Here is a 19655-nt window from a genome sequence, read left to right as displayed (position 1 = left end):
AGTGCAGGGATTTCCAACTCTGTTCCTTCCCGAAATGCACCAGAAGAAACCAGCTCCAGTAAGTCTTACATTAGGGCAGCAGGGTGTACCACTGGAGAGAACAAGAAATCCTAATGCCAATGGAGGAATGTGACATGTAGCTTTTCCAAATCAGTGATACCTTTCCTCTTACAAGTGCAGATTAAACTCAGTTTTACGTAAGTTTTGTAAGTGATGTTCAGATTACAGCCAGGCTGAAGCAAAAGATTGGAGGTACTTACATTAATTACACAAAATATCTTTTTAGTACAATAATTCTGCACTCCTATTAGAAAAAAAGAATAATAAAATAAAAATTTGATAGCAATAAAGAGACTATCAATCAAGAGAATAGAGAATTGAAACTCATCCCACAATGATTTAATTAACTCAGCAGTATTCTTCTAATGTAAAAACGTTATTAAATTCCAACAACATCCCCTCTGTTTATGAAATGGAACAAAACCATATCTGCAAGCTCTGGAGCAATGCATAAGCATCCCATTACCACACCAACAAACTTGGAAGTTCATTTTTCCCCTATGCGTCCACACACAAACACCGCCTAAGTAAAGACAGGCATTTCAAAGAGATTTCCACTTTAACGCGGGCACAGTTCACTGTCCAGGTCATTACAGCAAGCCCAAAGAAACCTTTTTCCTGCTGCGAATCAACAGCATCACTCCTGATACTTAAGCAACCACTGTGCTGATGGTTTGGAAATGAACAAAATGCTGGCTTTGCCTTCCATCCCTAGAAGTAGATGCCAGCACACAAGCAAGAAACTGGGTGTCTTCCCAATCCTGCACTATGTAAGCCAGGGCATCCTCGGGGGATCAGCTGCAGCTCAGCCACAGGTGCCAGCACAGCTCTGCGTGGGCTGCCTGGGCTCATCTCCGAAAGGACCTTGTGGTCAACTCACCCACCAGTTGCTGGCAGCAACGTGGTACCGCAAGGTCACGTAGGATACGCAGTAGAGGTTCTGACCTATGAGTTGGTGCTTCCTTGCATCTGTCCTACTGGGTGGCAGAGGTCCAAAAAGGTTTCTATCCAAAGTGTCTGAAGTTGACCCAAACTCACACCTCAATTCCCGACAGCAGGGAGTGCTGAGACAGCATAGCTATTCCCACTATGTTGAGCGACTCCTTAAAGGCTATCAATATGAAGTTATGACATCTCTGATTCATCTCAACCATTCACTTATGGTATAATTACAGTCACTCAATATAGTTCTGTTGTTTGTTTGTTTCTAAATTCCCTACTGCACTGATGTTTACACCCAAACCCACTCCTGCCTGCCTCGCTAGGCTCAGAGAGAAATAGCATTTCTCTCATGTTACATTTTCCCATTTTTTCCCCACACTGTCCCACCTGATGGCTTGTCAGTTCCTAATCAAAGCATAAAACAGCTAAGTTATATTCTCACTGTACCATTAATAAAATATAGCAAGAATAACATTGCGCAACAAAAATATGCAAGGGCACGCGTAACAGAGATGAGCACACAAAAATCTAGTGTGAACCTAGTTAATCTAGTGTGAATCTAGTGTGAATCTAGTAGCTCACAGTCACTGCAGTTTAGACTACAGGCTGCTCAGTATTTACGAAAGGCAGTCCTAAAGGTTAATTGAAATGGTGTTATTACTGCAAAACAGCTTTTTAAAACAACCACAAGCATTACTGTGTGGCTGAACACCTGGTGTGGCTACCAGCACATGCACAGTAGGGCAGGTTTGGGTCGGGCTGGTCCAGTCCCTCGGAGTGTGCCAGACCACCCTTGGCCGGGCAACGCGTTCCCCAGCACGCTGCCGCCGGTCCCAACCACGCTATGAAATTACAACATCCACTGCCGGAGCATCGCTTATGGATAGGGAGCCAAAACACTCCCGGGAGCGTGGCCAGATCTGTGTCATTAAAAACAAACAAAAAATCCCAACAAATAACATACTTCCGGGTTTGAGCGTGAGCTGCCCTTAATATTTCCAGCAATTCATGTTGGGACTGTAACTACTACTGTTCTGGCACTACCCAAAAGCACAAATGAAGAGACTCATGTCTTTCTACCACTAAACTCCTTGCTGTAACATGGAAGGAGAAACGGCAGCTTTGACTTCATGCTGACACCCAAGACCACGTGTGGGGCTCCGGCTGAAAAGCCTGCAGACCCACCGACTGCCCAGCACTGACAGGACTGAGGACTGTCTGTCTTCAGCTTAGCCCAGCAGACTCATTAGTCTTCAGTTATTCGTTACTCTCTTCTGCAGTAATGAGCAAATGAGACTTCCAAAACCACGTGAGCTCACCCACCCTGGTTTCTTCAGGAGTAACAGGACAAGATGTTCGCGTGACACAGGGGACAAGATGACAAGCAATGCAACATCTTTCCTAGACTGTCCATCACATTTAGCTCTTTCAGTGTAGGGAAAACGAAAATGCTATACCTCCAAACAAGAAAAAGGCACCCAGGAAGCGCAAGGCCTGGTTTCTTGTTTGTTTTTTAATACAGTTAGATCACAGCCCTGCAGCAGAGGCCTGATCTTTCCCAATTTTTCCCAAACACAACAGCAACTTCCATAAAGAAAGGCATCAAGCATGCCACAGAGCGATCGATATATTACTTACTTAGTTTAAGCACTATGCTTCAAATAAAGATCTGAGAGAAACAACATGATACATCATGACAGATACATATAAAACCCCATATTTTAAAGCTGGGTCAAAGGGAGTGCCTGGACCTGGACCTAAACAATTGTCCAGATTAATCCCACTACAGGACTTGGCCTCTTAAGAGAAAGTAAAGTCCTGTTGATTCAACCTGACATCAGTATTTATTTTCAAAATGCCTTGTTGCTAAATGTTATTCAACCGCAGGATTAAGTACAAAATATGCTGTCACACATGCAAAACCTAACTTAGTACAGAAAGTTTTCATTATAAAGAAGTTCATATTTTTATATGGCTTCTCTGTTGGAAATCAACATCCTTGTCTTCAAAAGAGCTTAATAGAAACGTTTTACAGGAAGAAAAAAAACTAGAAGTGTATTATAGCATGTAATTAAAACAATTAAAACTAAGAAGCCTGTTTACAGGAGTTGCCTTGAAGGATAACTAAATCTGGAAAAAAAGAATGGCATTAATTCACACCCATTTGTGAATTTAATTTGCTATAAAAGAGTAAATAATTTTGGTACATCAAACTGCTATTTGGAAGTTTGCCTGGGCTGTATAGAGGGGGGATGTGAGAAATTTGCCCTATTTTTACAGTTGAAAGCTTCATTGACTCACACAAGATACTTTAGCCTAATACCCTGTGGCACTGCAGTGACCTACATGTAATTATTGCATGCTTTTTCCAAAATATTTGTACACAACCAGAAATTATAACCTAACTTACCAACCAGTTCTTAGTTTATACCAGCAACACAAAGATGGACTTCAATTAGCGGTAACCTAGCTGTCTGAAGTTTTTAGCAATCTTTTGGACAAATATTTGGTCTTGGTTTGATGTAACTTTTTGGTTTCCATTTTTCTTAGACAAACATATTTATATTGTTAAGTAAATGATGTTTTAAAAACTTTCAGCTGTCCCTTCTCCCAGCCCACAATCACTGTCCTCCTCAGACATGGGCTGATTCCGTGTTTGTAGGTGCACATGCATTTTACGAACAAAGATGTGGGGAAAACAGAGAGGAAAAAAATATCAAATGGTCTTGCAGTGCCCCATGGTGCCACCCAAAAAGTGTCTTTTCTGCTCTCACCTTTACCTGCCCCTTCCCAGCACGGAAAGTGGGAGCACCTACATGCTCACAGAGGTCTGAAGTCTCTCCCAGCTCGCAGTCAGGCTCTGTGGTGACAGACAGACAGGTGGCACTTAGAGGACAAAGGCACACGATGAAGGAGAAAACGCCTGGCATGCACTGATCAGGTAGCTGCTCTCCCACCAGCCTCCTCATGCCCAAGCTCAAGGACAATGCCGCTCTCCACTCAAGAACATAAGAGCTTTTTGGCAGCTACTGCTTGAACACTCATGCTTTCTCCAAACATGAGACATCTGCAATGTCCCACTCACCCTACCAGGAAATGAAATAGCTATTGGCTCAATAGCACAGCAAGTTGGTACTTTTCACCCAGGTACCCACCGTCTGGTTGACCACGTTACAAAACTTTAGTGGTGCCATTATTTTCAGAACCACATGCCGTTCACTATCAACAGGTTGACATCTAATATTTCTCACTGTAAAATGGCTCAAAACGGGCTGTTTCCACCTGCAGAACTGTAATAAAGGACCGTAGCGCTGAACTCCCAAGAAGCGCATGTCTGTTTAATTGCAAGTAATTTCTTAAGCTCTACCACCAGATGTGTTTGGTCACAAAACCGTATGAGCCCAGACCCTGCCACTGTGGAGGCTGCTTCAGTGCAGGATAGCCTTCAAAATGTTACCTAAAGGGTCACAGCTATTTCCCATCTAAATCTTTTACTACTAAATTATGGGCTGGTTACTCAACCTATGAGCTTAAAAAAAAAGTATGTACAAAATATTTTAATTTAGGCTTTTTTTTTTTTCTAAAGCAGAGAAGATTATCCAGAGTCAAATTAAGAAAACCAAAATGTGCAATGATTTCAATAAGCCTAACATTCCAGTTTTACCTCCCAGACTGATATATTGATGCTCCCATTAAATGACTATCCCATTTGCCTACATGTGGTTTTAGTTTTGTGCTGGTACAGAAGACTCATTATTTCTCACTGTTCTTGGTCTTCTGGGGAACAGCTGGGGAAGCTCCTGCAGCCATCAGCTTTATAAGCAGCAGAGCTAGAGGTGGCATCCCAATTCTTGCTGTGGTGAAATCAGTACCATTACCCAACGGATCCCAGAAAATATATTTTAAAAAAATACATTATTCGTGACTTGCACTTCTTTGAATAAGACTTCATCATCAGGAGAAAACAAAAAAGAAACTACTCCAAAAATTTAAGAAAGGTTTATTACAGCTGTTTTTCATTGTTTTACTGATTTCACCTTTCTTTGCTGAGCCAAGAAAAAGCACGAAATAAATGCAGAGCAGTGCATAAGCAACACTGCGAACCACTTGTTAAAAATAGCAGTGGCAACTGCATGAAAAAAATAATTAAAAGGATCAAAAGTATCTCAACAAGAAATATACGTTTTAAGCTCCAACTAAGCAAATAAAGTTTTGCATATGCAAAACAGCAACATCCATTTTTTTCATCTGCAAATATAATTCAGGCTTTATGACCTGAAATCTCCTTCACTCAGTCTTTCATTCACATGTGCATCTTTCTCATATAGGGAACAATACACCAGAAAAGACTTTTAATTCAGTAGAACTTGGGACAGAAGTGGCATTTCTTTATGCCCAAGGCTTGGCAATATGACATCAGATTCTTCTGTGTCTAACACCATCAGATATTTAAATTCCTCTTGCATAACCACTACTAGGTCTTATCATTGCAGAGGTGTATTTTTAAATCACTAAAAAAATAAGACTGAGTTGTTCCACAAGGAACAATAATAATGACACTTTATGAAGTCACTTATGAAGTTGTCTCAGACACCCCAGTTTCCCAGTGACCACCCACCGTTCCACAGGATCAGCAAACAAAATATCCACTCCTTTTTGAATTCCCCTAAGACTACTTTAACCTGGGTCCCTCTCAGGTCCCCTAGATACGAGCTGTCAAAGGCAACAGCGTTTCCTCCATGCCACGCGTGTGCCGCGATGCCCTGTGTGATGTGATCAGAGCTGCAGCACTGCCAGCGGGAACCACTATTTGCCTATTTACCCACAAATGCTCGAGAGGCATGAAAGGAATTGCTTCTCACTAACACCTCATCTATCCCGTGTAGTCAGAATGGCTCACTCCAATCTCCAATTTTAATACTTGTTTATAATGTGCAAGCAGAGAACCTTAAACTAAGCATCATTATGTTTAACCTTGGTTTACATTTAACATTGTAGTTATACTTTTTTCTTGAAACATAGCTCATTTTCACTAACTGCCAGCCATTACAATGTGCTGTTGCAGTCCTTTAACTAAACTCATCACTTATTTTGTTAACCAGTAGTTTATATTGTATGTATGGATGCTTATCTAAGCAAAAACATCTTAAAATAATTTACTAAATTCCCAAACTATATATTCTTTTAATGAGATGAAGTTGGAAAGATGTGTAATATTTCTTAAGTTACTCATTTTTTATTCAGGATACTTGGCAGACTCTATTGAAGACAATTAGAACTGGATTAAACACAACTACCAACCTATGAGGAGGCTGAACAGACAGATTATTTTGTTATCCAGCAACACTCCACGTTTGAAGTATTAAAAATAAGTTTTCTTCCTTCATGAAGAAACCAAACCTACTCACTTTTCTTACTTTTGTCTGTCAATACTTTAAAACTAGAGGGTTTTTTTTTTTTTAGTTCTGCTCCTCTACTCCTTTATTAAAGAGAGGAAAATAATTCATTAGAGAGGAAAAGAACACTTTACTATCCCCTCACTCTGAGCCCTGTGTTGCTTATCTGCCCACTATCAGTCAATAAACAGTGTATCTACATCTACAGAAGAATCCACTATTGTCCAACAGGCTTTACCTCCTCGTCTCACATACTCAAAGGTTTTACCACTGTGATGGATTGTCTTTGATTTAAAACTTCAGCAGCAAGCATACCTAAGCAATATAAATATTTATTTCATTTTAGGTTTTCAAAAGGCTTGTGAAAACATTCCATTTTGAAATTAGGGAGATCGGGGCGGGGGGTGTGGTGGTGTTTGTTTTGTTTTTAAATTATAACGTAAAATTTAGAAAAAAATTCTCCTTTTACTCTGCTTTTATAGCCATCTTCTTGTGTACATTAAAAGTTTGGGGTTTATATATTTTTATATTTATGTGCTGTTAAACCACCAGTTTCTAAATTCCATCGAAAACTGATGCACAGATCATTTAGGGTTCTTAATGCTTTACAGGGTGATCTTTAGGGTGGCTTGGGTTAATTCTAGGAAAACATAAAGCTAATGGGCAAAGAATCCCTGACCCTGGGGACTATTTGGAAAGGCAAATGTAGGTTCCTCAGCAACTTCAGTTGGTCTGAGACAGGCAGCTGCACTGCTATCCTGTCAGCAAGTGCCAGGAGGCAGAATTACCCCTTGCTTTGCCTCCCTGGAATCAGATTAGCACTCCCTTGGCAAAACAGCCTCTCTGCTTAGCCAGTACCTAGGCCTCTGATGAGGTTCTGCTGAATTCCCAAGGGGAGGACTCAGTTTTTTTTCCTAGGGCATGATTTGGTTATCTGTCTTGTACATATAGGAAACACATTAAAACCAATGAGGATGCACTGTCTTTCAAGAAAGCAGACTGTTTTCATGGTGATGTAAAGCAGTACAGAAGATGCGAGGGTGTGTACATTAGGGTCTACTGCTTGTAGCTGAACTGTCCACCCAAACTCTTTTATCACTCAGAACAGACGCAGGAGCTACTTACAAACTGAGCAGTGATACAGAACATCATCACTCTTGTGGGTGCCCAAGCACAGAACTGTCCTAAGCCAACAGTCAGTAAGAGCAACCCGTCTCTTCTTCCCCAAATAAGCCAGTGCAGTTTACAAACTGAAGGCTTTTGAGCCCAGCTTTACTATTTAAACGTGCTCAAGGTTCAATACAAAACAAGATTATTATTTCTCAGAGTGTAGAGTAGGACAGAGAAGAAAAACTGCCTGCAGTGTCACTGAGGTTATTGCTCTGGACCATGTGGGAGCTTGGTCTGTGCCAGCTTCACCAGCAAGAACCCAGAGAGCCACTCTACCAGCTTCCCGTGGGACGGTTCTCCCCATAAGTCCCATTACAAGGAGCTGTGTCTAGTTACATGCTCTAAGAACATGATTTTGCTTTTTGAGCAGCCTCATGAAAAAGAGCAAAATAAAGCAGCACTATATCCTCAAAGAAAACAACCGTTCAGTGTCTTTGTGACATCTAGAATATGCAGCATAACATGCACAGATCCTCCTCCAACTCCAAGCTAATTAACTTGACTTCTGAATTAGTACGTAATTACCTTGAATAACAAAATCTAAAAGATATTAAGCATTACTGCTTCACTCACAATATGCACATACCTGAAAGAGACTTGCTTAACTTTTACACTTCATTCTTACAAATCTTTTAAATAAGGTCTGAAATCCATTTAAAGACACTCTCTCGGCCAGTGCTGCCCTACTCACACAAAGCCTACAAGTGTGCCTAGTTACCTGGAAACTTTCTTTCTGCCTCCAAAATGAAATAGTCCACCGCAGGTTTGAACTCAAATGGATGACCCAAAGCTTCGTCCCATACTCACATGCTTACTAGCAGGTTGACTCTGAGGTAAAGATCCTGGGGCCAGCACTGGAGAGCTTGCGGGGCTACAGAGTTCTGGGAAGGGATTTGGGATGGCCGGCAAAGACGACGTTCTGAATTGCTGTTCTTCTTCTTGAAGGCGCCTATAAACACAGAAGCACTAAGCATTAAGAGGAGCAAAGCGGCATAGCTAGACCTGCATCTCCCACCACATCGTTTATGATAATGATCCTAATGAAAAGGAATCAAACCCTTTTTGTTTTTCTAAGCAACTCCTACACCGTTACTGTGACTGCAAGCACAAAGTAGGTAATTGCATATGAAAAATGACTTGTCAGGCATCTATGCCTGTTTTGTTGCTTATAACTTGATTACTTGCGTGAGGTAACTGCGTACGTAAAATAAACAGAAATACCCATCTGTACTCGCTGTTGTAAGCACTCGTCTACAAGCTTAAGCTCTGTGTGCCAGAAAGTCAGTTAAGTGCTTCCAAACCAATGTGAAAGACAACTGCAGTCACTTGGGGACAAATTCCATGTGGATCTGCAAATAAAGGTGTACCCCTTCGAAGTCTCTAAGCTGAGACTGAAACCAATATTGTCACTTCATCAGAATACCAGATTCCATCTCCAAGTAACTTGTCATTTCCTGGAGAAATCGAAAAGCAAAGACTCAGCTTGAGCAATGAACTGTGATCAAACCATCCCACCTTATGCTAATTGTATGGTTACTATTCAGACAAGTTTGCACCTCCTGAGATATGCCTCATGAGTCTATGTAGGACCGACACAGTTTCAAGTTCCAGTTTATATGATACACCTGTACTGCCACACCGATAAAAGGAAAACTAAGGCCTACCAGTTGCCACAGAAAAGCTTGAAAAGATACAAGACCCTACAGATTGCTTGAGGTTTCCCCACTGCTAGGGAATCACTGCAGAAGCAGCACTGGGTGACTCTGCATCAGGCTGGCCTGCAACAGCTTTGCAGAAGGCACCATCTAGTGGCAATCCTTAAAGTTTCCAGAGAAAAATCAACTAACTCCTGGATTTGCAAGGCAAATCATTAAAAACCTCAATTTGCTCTCACTTTTTCCCATGTCTTTAGCAAGAAGAGCCTTCTTAACAGACCTTCCAGGGAAACAACTGCTGGGTTTGCCTCTGGCAACACATCCCACCCCGGGCACACTCACTGTCTCTGCCTGTTCCAGAACCCAGGGGCTGATAAATCAGACACTGGGAAATCTGCTCCACAAGTGACTCTATCCTTCAACTTACTTGCCTTAGCATTCCATGAATGAACCTTACAGATTTGGGTTATTCTATGAATACAAGGTTCCGACCATAACTATGAGCCAAGGAAACAACTACTTTGACCTACGTGATTTTTTTTTTTGTGCCACCCGTGCATGCACTTCCCTACAGCACAGGGAAAAGGACAGTGTAAGGTTTCTTTAGCCCAGCAGACTTATCATCTCAGCAGCTGTGTAACAGTGCCCTCCACTGCAAGTTTTTGACTGACCTCCATTGTAAGAAGTGGAACTACAGACTCGGCACAATGAGAAAGGTGTGATTTTCTCAAAACGAGCATTCACTGTGCTGCGCTCTGCTCTGCCTGTACTGCCGCAGTGCGTTTACTTTCATTAATGATACACATATAAACCGGCGCTCTTAAGAAAATTGCGACAGTCACCCATCCTGTTCTGGCTGAAAAAAAGATGCCACCATCCCCCTCTATGGGGAAGGAGGTATAGATAACCCTGAATAAAAGTTTCACCATTATTTTCTTCAATGATAAACACACAATGTTCTTGTGCGTATGGAAGTACAGAGTTCAAAAAGGCAGAGTGTTCTCAGAAAAGAATTGCTAAGTTTTGAAATGCCAAAAATAGTTGAAATGAAGTGTTTTGATTAAGATATTTACAAAACATTGACAGTTATAATACTCTAGAGAGTACATTTTCTAGTACACCCCCATTTAAGGTTAAATATGCAATACTTGTAAAAATGATTGCATCATTAGCTGACTTGGTTGTACTGCGGTTACTGCATACTACCCATTCATACAGAAAACCTGTCTTAAGAATACCATTCCTATAGGAAATATATCAACATAAAGAATTAGGAACAATCCTTTCCACATCTGGGATTTTTCTTTTTTTATTATTATTATTATTGCTTACTTCTTTTGCAGAAGACACTGTTAACTGGAAGGGCACACTCTAAATCTCTAATTTCAGCCATTTACCTAATCATGCCAACAGGGGCTCCGTTCCTCACACTGGCTGAAGACAAGATTCTAAGAACCTCAGCATCACCAACCGACTCTCCCATCACCACCAACAGTATTGCACTTGATCCTTGAATTCAAGCCCTCATCCTGACAACTGGGAGACAATTTAAACCGTTCATTTTTTTGTAACGATGCACATAATGCACTCAAGTGAAAGAGCTGAAAGTGCTGTAGGAAGGACAGTTACACAACTTTGATGTGCTCTATTTTGTTTGTATTGGACCCTTAAGGAAACCTCTACAAAGAGGAGTATTTTTTGTATATCAAAACTAGCTGAATGCAGCCTCATCTATCTACATGATCTCTTATGTTTTATAAAACCAAGAAGCTGTCAGTAAGCATCATACCTGAGAAAATAGTTCTTAACAGTTTGGAAATAAATCCAAATACGGGCATCATTTCTGTATATTGCTACCAATGACAAGCTTCTGCACGTGTGTGCTACTACAGGTACATCAAACATGGATTTAAAGAAGGTTGAGAATGTGACGTTTTTGCGTTTTATAAAATACATGGAAAACTCATGTCCTTCACCTACCCGCTACATCTTTTTTTCCTTTGCAAAAGTCACATAATCACAGAATGTTAGGGATTAGAAGTGACCTTGAAAGATCATCTAGTCCCTGTCCTTTTTGAACTGAGGGGCCCAGAACTGGACACAATATTCTAGATGTGGTCTCAGTAGGGCAGAGTAGAGAGGAAGGAGGACCTCTCTCAACCTACTAACTGCCCCTGCTTCTAATACACTCCAGGATGCCATTGGCCTTCCTGGCCACAAGGGCACAGTGCTGGCTCATGGTCATCCTGCTGTCCACCAGGACCCCCAGGTCCCTTTCCCCTACACTGCTCTTTAACAGGTCATCCCCCAACTTATACTGGTACCTGGGGTTGTTCCTGCCCAGATGCAAGACTCTACACTTGTCCTTCCCATTTAACATTACGAGGCTCCCACAGAAGCCCATCTCCCATTTTAAAACGCAGGTCTTTCGAAACCAGCTCAAGCCAACTTTTTGACAAAAAGGAGGCAAGCTCCTTGCTCCTACCTGACTGCCATGATGCGCACAGGCTGAGACCGCTGCACCTTCTGCCTGGGGGACAGCGGCTGCAGCGCGCCGGGCCCCGAGGAGCCCAGCTGGCTGCGGCTGAGCTGGCCGTTCTGGAGGAGTGGAGTGGATTCCGACTGCATGCTGCACGCAGAGTATAAACTTTCAAATGAGGAATTCATGTCGTTTACCAAAGCTTCCAGGTCCACATCGTCATCTGCAAGACAAAATAAAGGCAGCGTGACACATCTGGAAGTCACGGATACAAGAAGTCTGGAAAGACCAAAAACTAAGTTTCTGTGAAGTCATCAAGTAATGTTAGAGTTATATTTTTATGGTGCAAATTTTTATTGCAGAGGACATTTATTTTAGAGCAGAAAAATGCAGCTAGTAACAGTCAGTGATGGACATTTATTTTGTCATCCTTGGTGAAAAGCGACTGATAAGAGAATTAAATATTTCTACTATAGTATTTACTATATATTCATAACCAAAATTTGGTGGGATTTTTAATAATGTCAGTGCTAATGTGAAGCATCACTTACTTATTGATGAACTGACATATATTCCAAAAGTATATCACTTACAAATACCTTAGTTCAGCTTGTCAATGTATCAAGTTCGATTATCAAACACTTTGCAAGATCCAATAATTTAGAAGGAAAAAAACCAAAAAAACAAACCCACACAACACAAAAAACAAAACCAAACCACAAAAATAAACAAACAAAAAACCAACCAACCAACCAAAATGGTAGTGTTACAGAAGTCAACAGGCAGAAGACACACTCTGCTGTACACATTGGAAAGCAATCATTACAGTTTGTTAAAAATGCTGTCTGTATTTCTGTTTGTTTTTGTGATACGGTAGTTTGAAGGGCAACGCAAGCTTTTAACTCTCACTCTAAGGAGATCTGTATCCTTGCTCTTGAAATGCGTTAGAGAAACCCCTACCTTAAAGAGCTCCAAGTACATTAACCAGGAATGTGGTGTGGGTGTTTGGAGAAACATCAGTCCCAAAAAAGTGCAGGAACCTTTCTATATACGCCCTCTTACCTTGCAGTAAATAAGTTGTACATACTCGTTCCTCCTTAACAATCATAATTACTCAGCAAGACAACAAAATTCTGGGAGCCCTTTGCACTAACCACTCTCTGAACTCCTGTTGCAGAGCACTGTAATTATTCCCTCGCCACAAGTTACATCACTCCCTATCAGGAGTTCAGCGGGCTGACAAACACACACATTGCTATCTGCTTCTGGTTACTGCACAGCCACTGCCTGAACAGCTACTTCAGACCAAGCACAACTCTGTGCATCCAAAATGTGCCCTTATTTTCCAGCTGTATCAATGGGCCTCAAAAAAAAATACCATTGCCATCTGAAAACCTTGCATCACACCAAATTCCTCATTAAATGGATAGAAAGTAGAGCCAGGCAATGGAGGCATTTACACAGTGCTACTGCTTTTCACCCCAAATAGCTTCTGATACCCATTCTTTTGCCATGTTTTCTAGGTAAATGATCCACCAGGAGCAGCTATTCAGCTTGTGACCAGTTACAGTACTTTCTTTGAGATACCATGAATGATTTTGTACCAATATCACCTTTCCTGAGAATATAATCCGAAACAGCACCACTCAATTTCTGCCCACCACCACCAAGCCTCAGTAACCATAACGGGATCAGAACATGGCATTTACACAGCAATTGTTTTGGATGCCGACACCACCAGTTCTCAGTGTTGGATGAACCAAAGATCTGCTGAGAATTAAATAAGTGCTGGTCATGTACCTACGTCTGAGCTCTAATTGATGAACTGATATACTACATTCCTCACTGAAAGTCAGTAGGTCCTTTACTAAAGTAAAAGCCACTTAGCCTTCACTGAAATGCACTCACAGGATTTCTAGGTTTGAACATGTGTTTAAAACCAAACAAAAACCATCAAGCCACAAATGAGTTTCTTCATGTCATTTCCTTACAGTTATTTCCTGTAGTCTCTGTAGCTAACAGCTATTAACACGGCTCTACTAAGACTCGCCCTCACTGGGCAACACCATCTTCCTTGTCTGTCAGCTAGTGCACGCATTTTCAATAATCTAGGCTTTGCTTTGCTTGGACAAAGTCTACAATAATTTCCCTGCTATTTTTAGAAATCACAAGACAAGGTGCAATTTAAGTTTCATTCCATCCTCCAGATTCTTATCCTATTTGGAGAGGACATATCGAAAACACTTCTTGAGCAATCACAAGGGAACCACAGGAGTAAGAATATAAAGACATAGAGGCTGAATTACAAGGCTTTTAAATTTTATCTTTCATCTCAAGTATCAGAAGATCGAGCCGTAGGGTGTCAGATGGCTGTCAAGTCAAAGCTTAGGGGTTGGAAGAAGGAGACATAGAAGCCAGAGTCCGGGAGTAAATTACAGCAACTAACAGCAGTTGTTTAGCAGGGTAAAAAGCTCAAAGAGCAGACAGACAAGGCATACATTCCATGGAAGTCTGTACAGCTTGGTCCCCAAGGGTACTAATTTATTAACAACTTAGACAAAGCTACTAGCGTGCAAGATCATTACATTTTCAGATGATTGCAACATGAGAGCAATGATTAAGAATCAGCTAAAGCTATACCTGAATAATTAAGTAGGCACAAAGGTGTGATATGAAGTCTAATATGCATAAAATGAGGTACTTCATGGAAAATACTAAGCAAACCAAGTACATAGTTTAAAGCATTGAATTACCATTAGCAGGTTTTTAGGCATATCAGTTACACACCTAAATTTGATTTTCAACAGGACAGGCACTGACAAGGTACATACAGAGTTTTCCTAATAACATGTTGCACTGAAGCCCAGAATCTGGTTTCACTCCTCTGTCAGCTCCTTTTCTCCACGGGTGCAGCATTGCTAATAACAGCCCTCAGTCTTGCTATGAAACTTTTGCAGGAGCGCAGATCCTTAAGCTTTTTGAAGACAAAGGCTTCAATCTTGGATTTCATACAATTTCAACTCTACACAACAGCATTTACTATTAAATACCATTATGATTTGCAAAGATTTCAACATGCTGCTGCAATACGAAACCTCGCTGCTGTAGCCTACCTGGGAAGCGCCAGCAGATGTCTCAGCCTGCCAAGTAATCCAGTGTGTTACTTGGGATGGCTCTCTACAGAGCTTAACTAAATGAAAATCAAGTAAGCCATCCATGGGATTTATAAGCCAATTCAACCATTTGCAGCTATACTATTCAAAAGGATATTTCATATACAGTGCAATTCTTCCAAGTATCTTCTTCTAATAAGAAGTGAGATCTGGCCTCTATCAATATCATCCTACATGAAAACAGAAAGCTGACAAAACTGATTTTGAGGAGGCTTACTATGTAACAGTAACATTTGCAGATCATTGGGCTCTGAGCCAGTATGGCATCACATTGGTCCTCTCAGTATGCACACACAAATTTTGCAGCTGACATGGGAGAGAATCACCTTTGCAGGTTCTAGCAGGCAGAGCTGCAGGTAACAGAGGAGCCTACAGTTTTCCAGCTATCTTGCAGACATCTGCTTCCAGGGTTACTAAAGGCTATTTTCTTTCATCTTCACTGAATCCTGCCGTAAGATCAAGGAGTATAGAAGTGGATATTCCAGGTCTGTTTTTACCTCTCTCAACTGAACGGCATAGAGGCTAGCTTATCACTTCCATGCACAAGCATGCAAGCAGCCTTTTGCTTTTGAAAGTAATTTTTAAAGGGAAACACTGGCAAAACCTAGCACTGACATAATTCTGGTGGCGGACAGGGTACTGGCAGTTTTCTAGACTTCTGATACAATAAGAAAATACTTGGTACATCTGCAAGCAATGTTCCTTAAACTAGAACCAAAGTGCGCACACTGACAGCTGTCTGAACTACATTTTGCTCCTTTGCCCACAACTTGTTAAACTTTGGCTTCGTTCACAAACCAGCTCCACTGGATGTTGCAAGTAATATTTTTGGTAAATCAAGATTTCAATTACAAGAAAAAAATTAAAGTTCAATTCAAGGAAAGAAAACTTTGTTATAAAACCCCTATTGAGCTAGTGAGCTAACCTATCATGTTCCATAAAAACAAAAGCACTTTGAATATCATTTGAATGTTTTCGAGCATACCATAGGAGGGATGATAACCCCTCAATGAGGCCTGAACAAACTTTAATCTGTGTCTAAACGTGTCCCACCCACTTGTCTGCTTCTAGCCCTTCTCTATCTCCTTGATCCTAATTTATTTACTTCTTTTGGAGTTTGTTGGCTTTGACGTGTCAAGCTCAGCTAACAGGACTAAGCAGGATCCCACTTATTCTGAAGCGACGTAAAGCTGAAATGAGCCCTGCTCAGCTCCGCCCGCACCAACCTCCTGAAGAAAGCAGGTATTCCCACTGCTGTTAAGGGGCTCAGTGCACTGTTTATTGAAAACAAAAAAAAGCTGAACACAGAAAGAATCCTGGACTATAGATCAGGATGAATTTGCTGTCTCCAAATGGCAGCCCTGCAAACGCCCTTCCCTTTTACATATGATCTGCAGTCCACAGTGTATACTATGAAAAACATTACAAGACTTAATTGAGCTGTGATTTAAGAGGATTTTACTGCATACATATAAAAATAATTTTCTTCTTGTTTGCTCATTTCAGAATTTAATTATCCAGCATTGTCTCAAATCAGTTCACAGAGAAGACTGATGTGAGTGCTATTAGGAATTCAGCAGATTTATAAAAAGGCTATACCACTTTTCACCACGGAACTAAGTCTGATACTAAATGAAGCATAACAGCACATATATAAACAAGTGTTTGATATTACAGTAAGGCAGCTGCTAATTGATCGCCTGTTACTATTTGACAGCCTAACACTGGCAGTTAGTTCCCCAAAACGAGTTTCAGTGCAGCATGTTCAAGATTCAGCTTGACAAAGCAAAGAAGCTAAGATATAACTAATGTAAGATTTCACTCGAGTTTAGCCCTGCCCACATTAATTAATCTTCAAACAGACAGATGGAAACAGCAATAGAAAAGGCACGTACAGTTGCATATGCCCCAGCACCCGGCATTGATGATGCAGTGAAACACTACCGAAATTATACGTAATACAGGCTAAATACATTTACATTAGAATGAACAGAAAGACTTAACCAGAACTTCAAAGTGGAAAAAAGACACGGAAAAATACTTGTGGTATCTACCTCAACATCCTGTGCCAAATCTAAAACTACACATAAGTTATTCTGATTCATTTTGGTGATGCAAGTATGTTTTTCAAGGCTTTTGGTATTGTGGAAATCTCATGTTTTATCACAAAAAATTCAGGTAATGTATTCACAACTCTAGTAATCTAACTCATTTTACAAGATAATCCCTTATTAAGGGATGTTTCAGCTTCCACTGATGCCATTCTTGTATACTCAAAACAGTTACTACAGCCCCCCTATGGCTGCATCCATTTAGCACTTGGCAGCTTCCACACCTCTGAGACACGCATGCAACAGAAGGTGGATGATAATAAGCAGATTTCTTACAATTTTTGAAAAACACCACAGTGACCTCTACAGTGATGCTGCAGCTGAATGACACCCACTAGTTTCTAATACCAACCACAATTCTATGCAATCTCTCCTACTTTATTAAAAACTACATATAGATAGGAGTTCTGCACAAAAAAAAAAACCAAAAAAACACAAAAAGACAACATGAAAACCATTTGCAAATCCTATGCTTTCACATTATTCTCCAGGTCTTCTACCAGAACCAATTATGAAAACACCAATATTGCCTCCATTGTACATTAGAAAATTAGATTTTTGTTCATTTCAAGTGAGCGCAGAAGACACAAACCAAACTTTGTATCCTAGAGACATCACCAACTCCAGAGTGGTCACATAGTCTGAATTAAAAATGACAAGCCTGAACCCCAAAACTCCAGAACTCTGTGTTGCCTGTAAGTTCCCTTATGGGACTCTGCACTAAGAAGTCCTTTCCTTTATTACTTTCTCACATTCATCAGCTTAAATAAAATATACTGTAACTATGGCACCTGGCCTACAAAATGACGCATCAGTACATATGCAGCTTCTAAAATGGTAAATGGACAATGCCATGGAAAGAAAAGCAAGAAGCAGAGATGTTGGTCGGTAAAAGAGCATGAAACTGATATAGGTATCTATGGTTTTTGAGCACACTGAACACCACACAGAGAAGTCAACAGCAAACTTGTAACTGCTCCAGTATTCTCCAGGTAATTTTTAAATCACACATACATCTATTCCCATTTCTGCCAGTAAGGCTGGGATAGCTAACACCAAATGCGTGTACATTACTTACAGGTGCTAGAGAGAGTTCACTTTATAAACACCTCTTTACTAAAGGTTCGTGGTTGGACTCCAGAAACATTCTTAAAACACACCCAATAGATTTCTTGAAATAGAAGTCAAATTAAACTGAACAAAATTAATGTTGCTAGGTAACAACTATAGGAAAAAGCTACATATGAAAACTGTTAGTCAAAAAAAAAAAAAAAAAAAGGCATTAACATGTAAGGGGAGCAACTGGTTTTAGGTGCTTGACAGGAGGAAGGAATGAAGTTCCACCTTTGGACGAGTCCTTACCACATAAAACAAGTTCCAGAAATTCTGACGAAAAAAATTGATGTTTGAAAAATGGAAAATACAGCTCTTGTCTAGTTCACACATCTAAGGCTTGACATCATAAAGAGTAAAGATGATGAAAGCTAGACATTTGCAGGGACAGATGGGGGGTAAGGAGGGTTTGTTTGTTTAATTCCAGACATAAACTAAGGTAAAGCGTGTCTCTGATGAAGATTTTTAATGGTTTTGCCCCTTGATGAAGCTGCAATTATTCACAGACAACATTCAGAGGCACCTCCCAGCATGCCTGTTCCCATTTCTAATCCAAGAACCACAGAGCCATGTTGGTCCTCTTGTGGAACAGATGGACATTTGTGACCTTGACAGACAATTGCTATAGGTGGGTATCACCACTACCACCAATGAGCCCTTGCTTGACTCTAAGGCACATTCAGGTATTGAAGCACTAATGGTGTTGCTATGAGAGATGGGTTTGAAACACAAGGAAAACACCTAAAACATGTAGAATGCTGATTATGCATACACATACCAGCTTTATTACCACTATAAGAGTAAGTTAAAATATATAAGTTATACCCAGTCCCCTTTCCAGACCTCCATACCCCATTTAGAAAACACAGAGCTGGGATTCTATCTTCCTTCTTCCTGATACCCATTTTCTAGTAGAAAACTTGCGGTGCTAAAAAAAAAAATGTGCTTCAAAAATAGGAAAAAAAGGATACATTCTTGAAAGAAACATCAGGTCAAAGTTTGAACCCAAAGCCAAAAAGAATCACAGAGTAGTTAGAAGGGACCCCTGGAAATCATCTAGTCCAACTCCCTGGCTAAAACAGGCACTAGAGCAGATCGCACAGGAACGTGTCCAGGTGGGTTTTGAATGTCTCCAGAGAAGGAGACTCGACAACCTCCCTGGGCAGCCTGTTCCAGTGCTCTGGCACCCTTAAAATAAAGAAATTTCTCCTCCTCTTTTTCTGATGGAACTTTTTGTGTTTCAGTTTGTGCCCCTTGCCCCTTATCCTGTTACTGGGCGCCACTTGAAAAGAGTCTGGTCCATCCGTCTTGACACCCACCCTTAATAAACTGGTAAGAATTGATAAGATCCCCTCTCAGCCTTCTCTTCTAAAGGCTGAACTGACCCAGTTCTCTCAGTCTTTCCTCTTAAGAAAGAAGCTCCAGGCTCCTACTCATCTTTGCAGCCCTCTGCTGGACTCCCTCCAGTAATCCCTTGTCCTTCTTAAACTGGGGAGCCCAGAACTGGGCACAGTACTCCAGATGCGGCTTCAGCAGGGCAGAGTAGAGGGGGCCGA

The 19655-nt window shown here is 40.9% G+C and overlaps 1 protein-coding gene across 2 annotated transcripts in view; it reads right to left on the bottom strand.

Moving 5' to 3' along the window:
- GRB10 (growth factor receptor bound protein 10) overlaps positions 1-19655 on the bottom strand; it is a gene marked incomplete at its 3' end in the record, with an annotated part of 107210 nt that overhangs the window by 43763 nt on the left and 43792 nt on the right. The window contains exons 3-4 of one of the 2 annotated variants that reach the window (XM_080340233.1): positions 11709-11925; positions 8376-8517 (exon numbers count right to left, since the gene is read on the bottom strand). In XM_080340233.1, coding sequence (XP_080196359.1) covers positions 8376-8517; positions 11709-11925 — 359 coding nt within the window. Of the gene's footprint in view, positions 1-8375; positions 8518-11708; positions 11926-19655 lie in introns of those variants that run through there. The other variant, XM_080340234.1, reaches the window with a different exon arrangement.

The sequence above is a fragment of the Nesoenas mayeri genome (genome assembly GCF_963082525.1).
Source record: "Nesoenas mayeri genome assembly, chromosome: 2".
Taxonomy (NCBI): Eukaryota; Metazoa; Chordata; class Aves; order Columbiformes; family Columbidae; genus Nesoenas; species Nesoenas mayeri.
The sequence above is the reverse complement of the archived record's forward strand: the minus strand, read 5'-3'. Positions and strand labels throughout refer to the sequence as shown.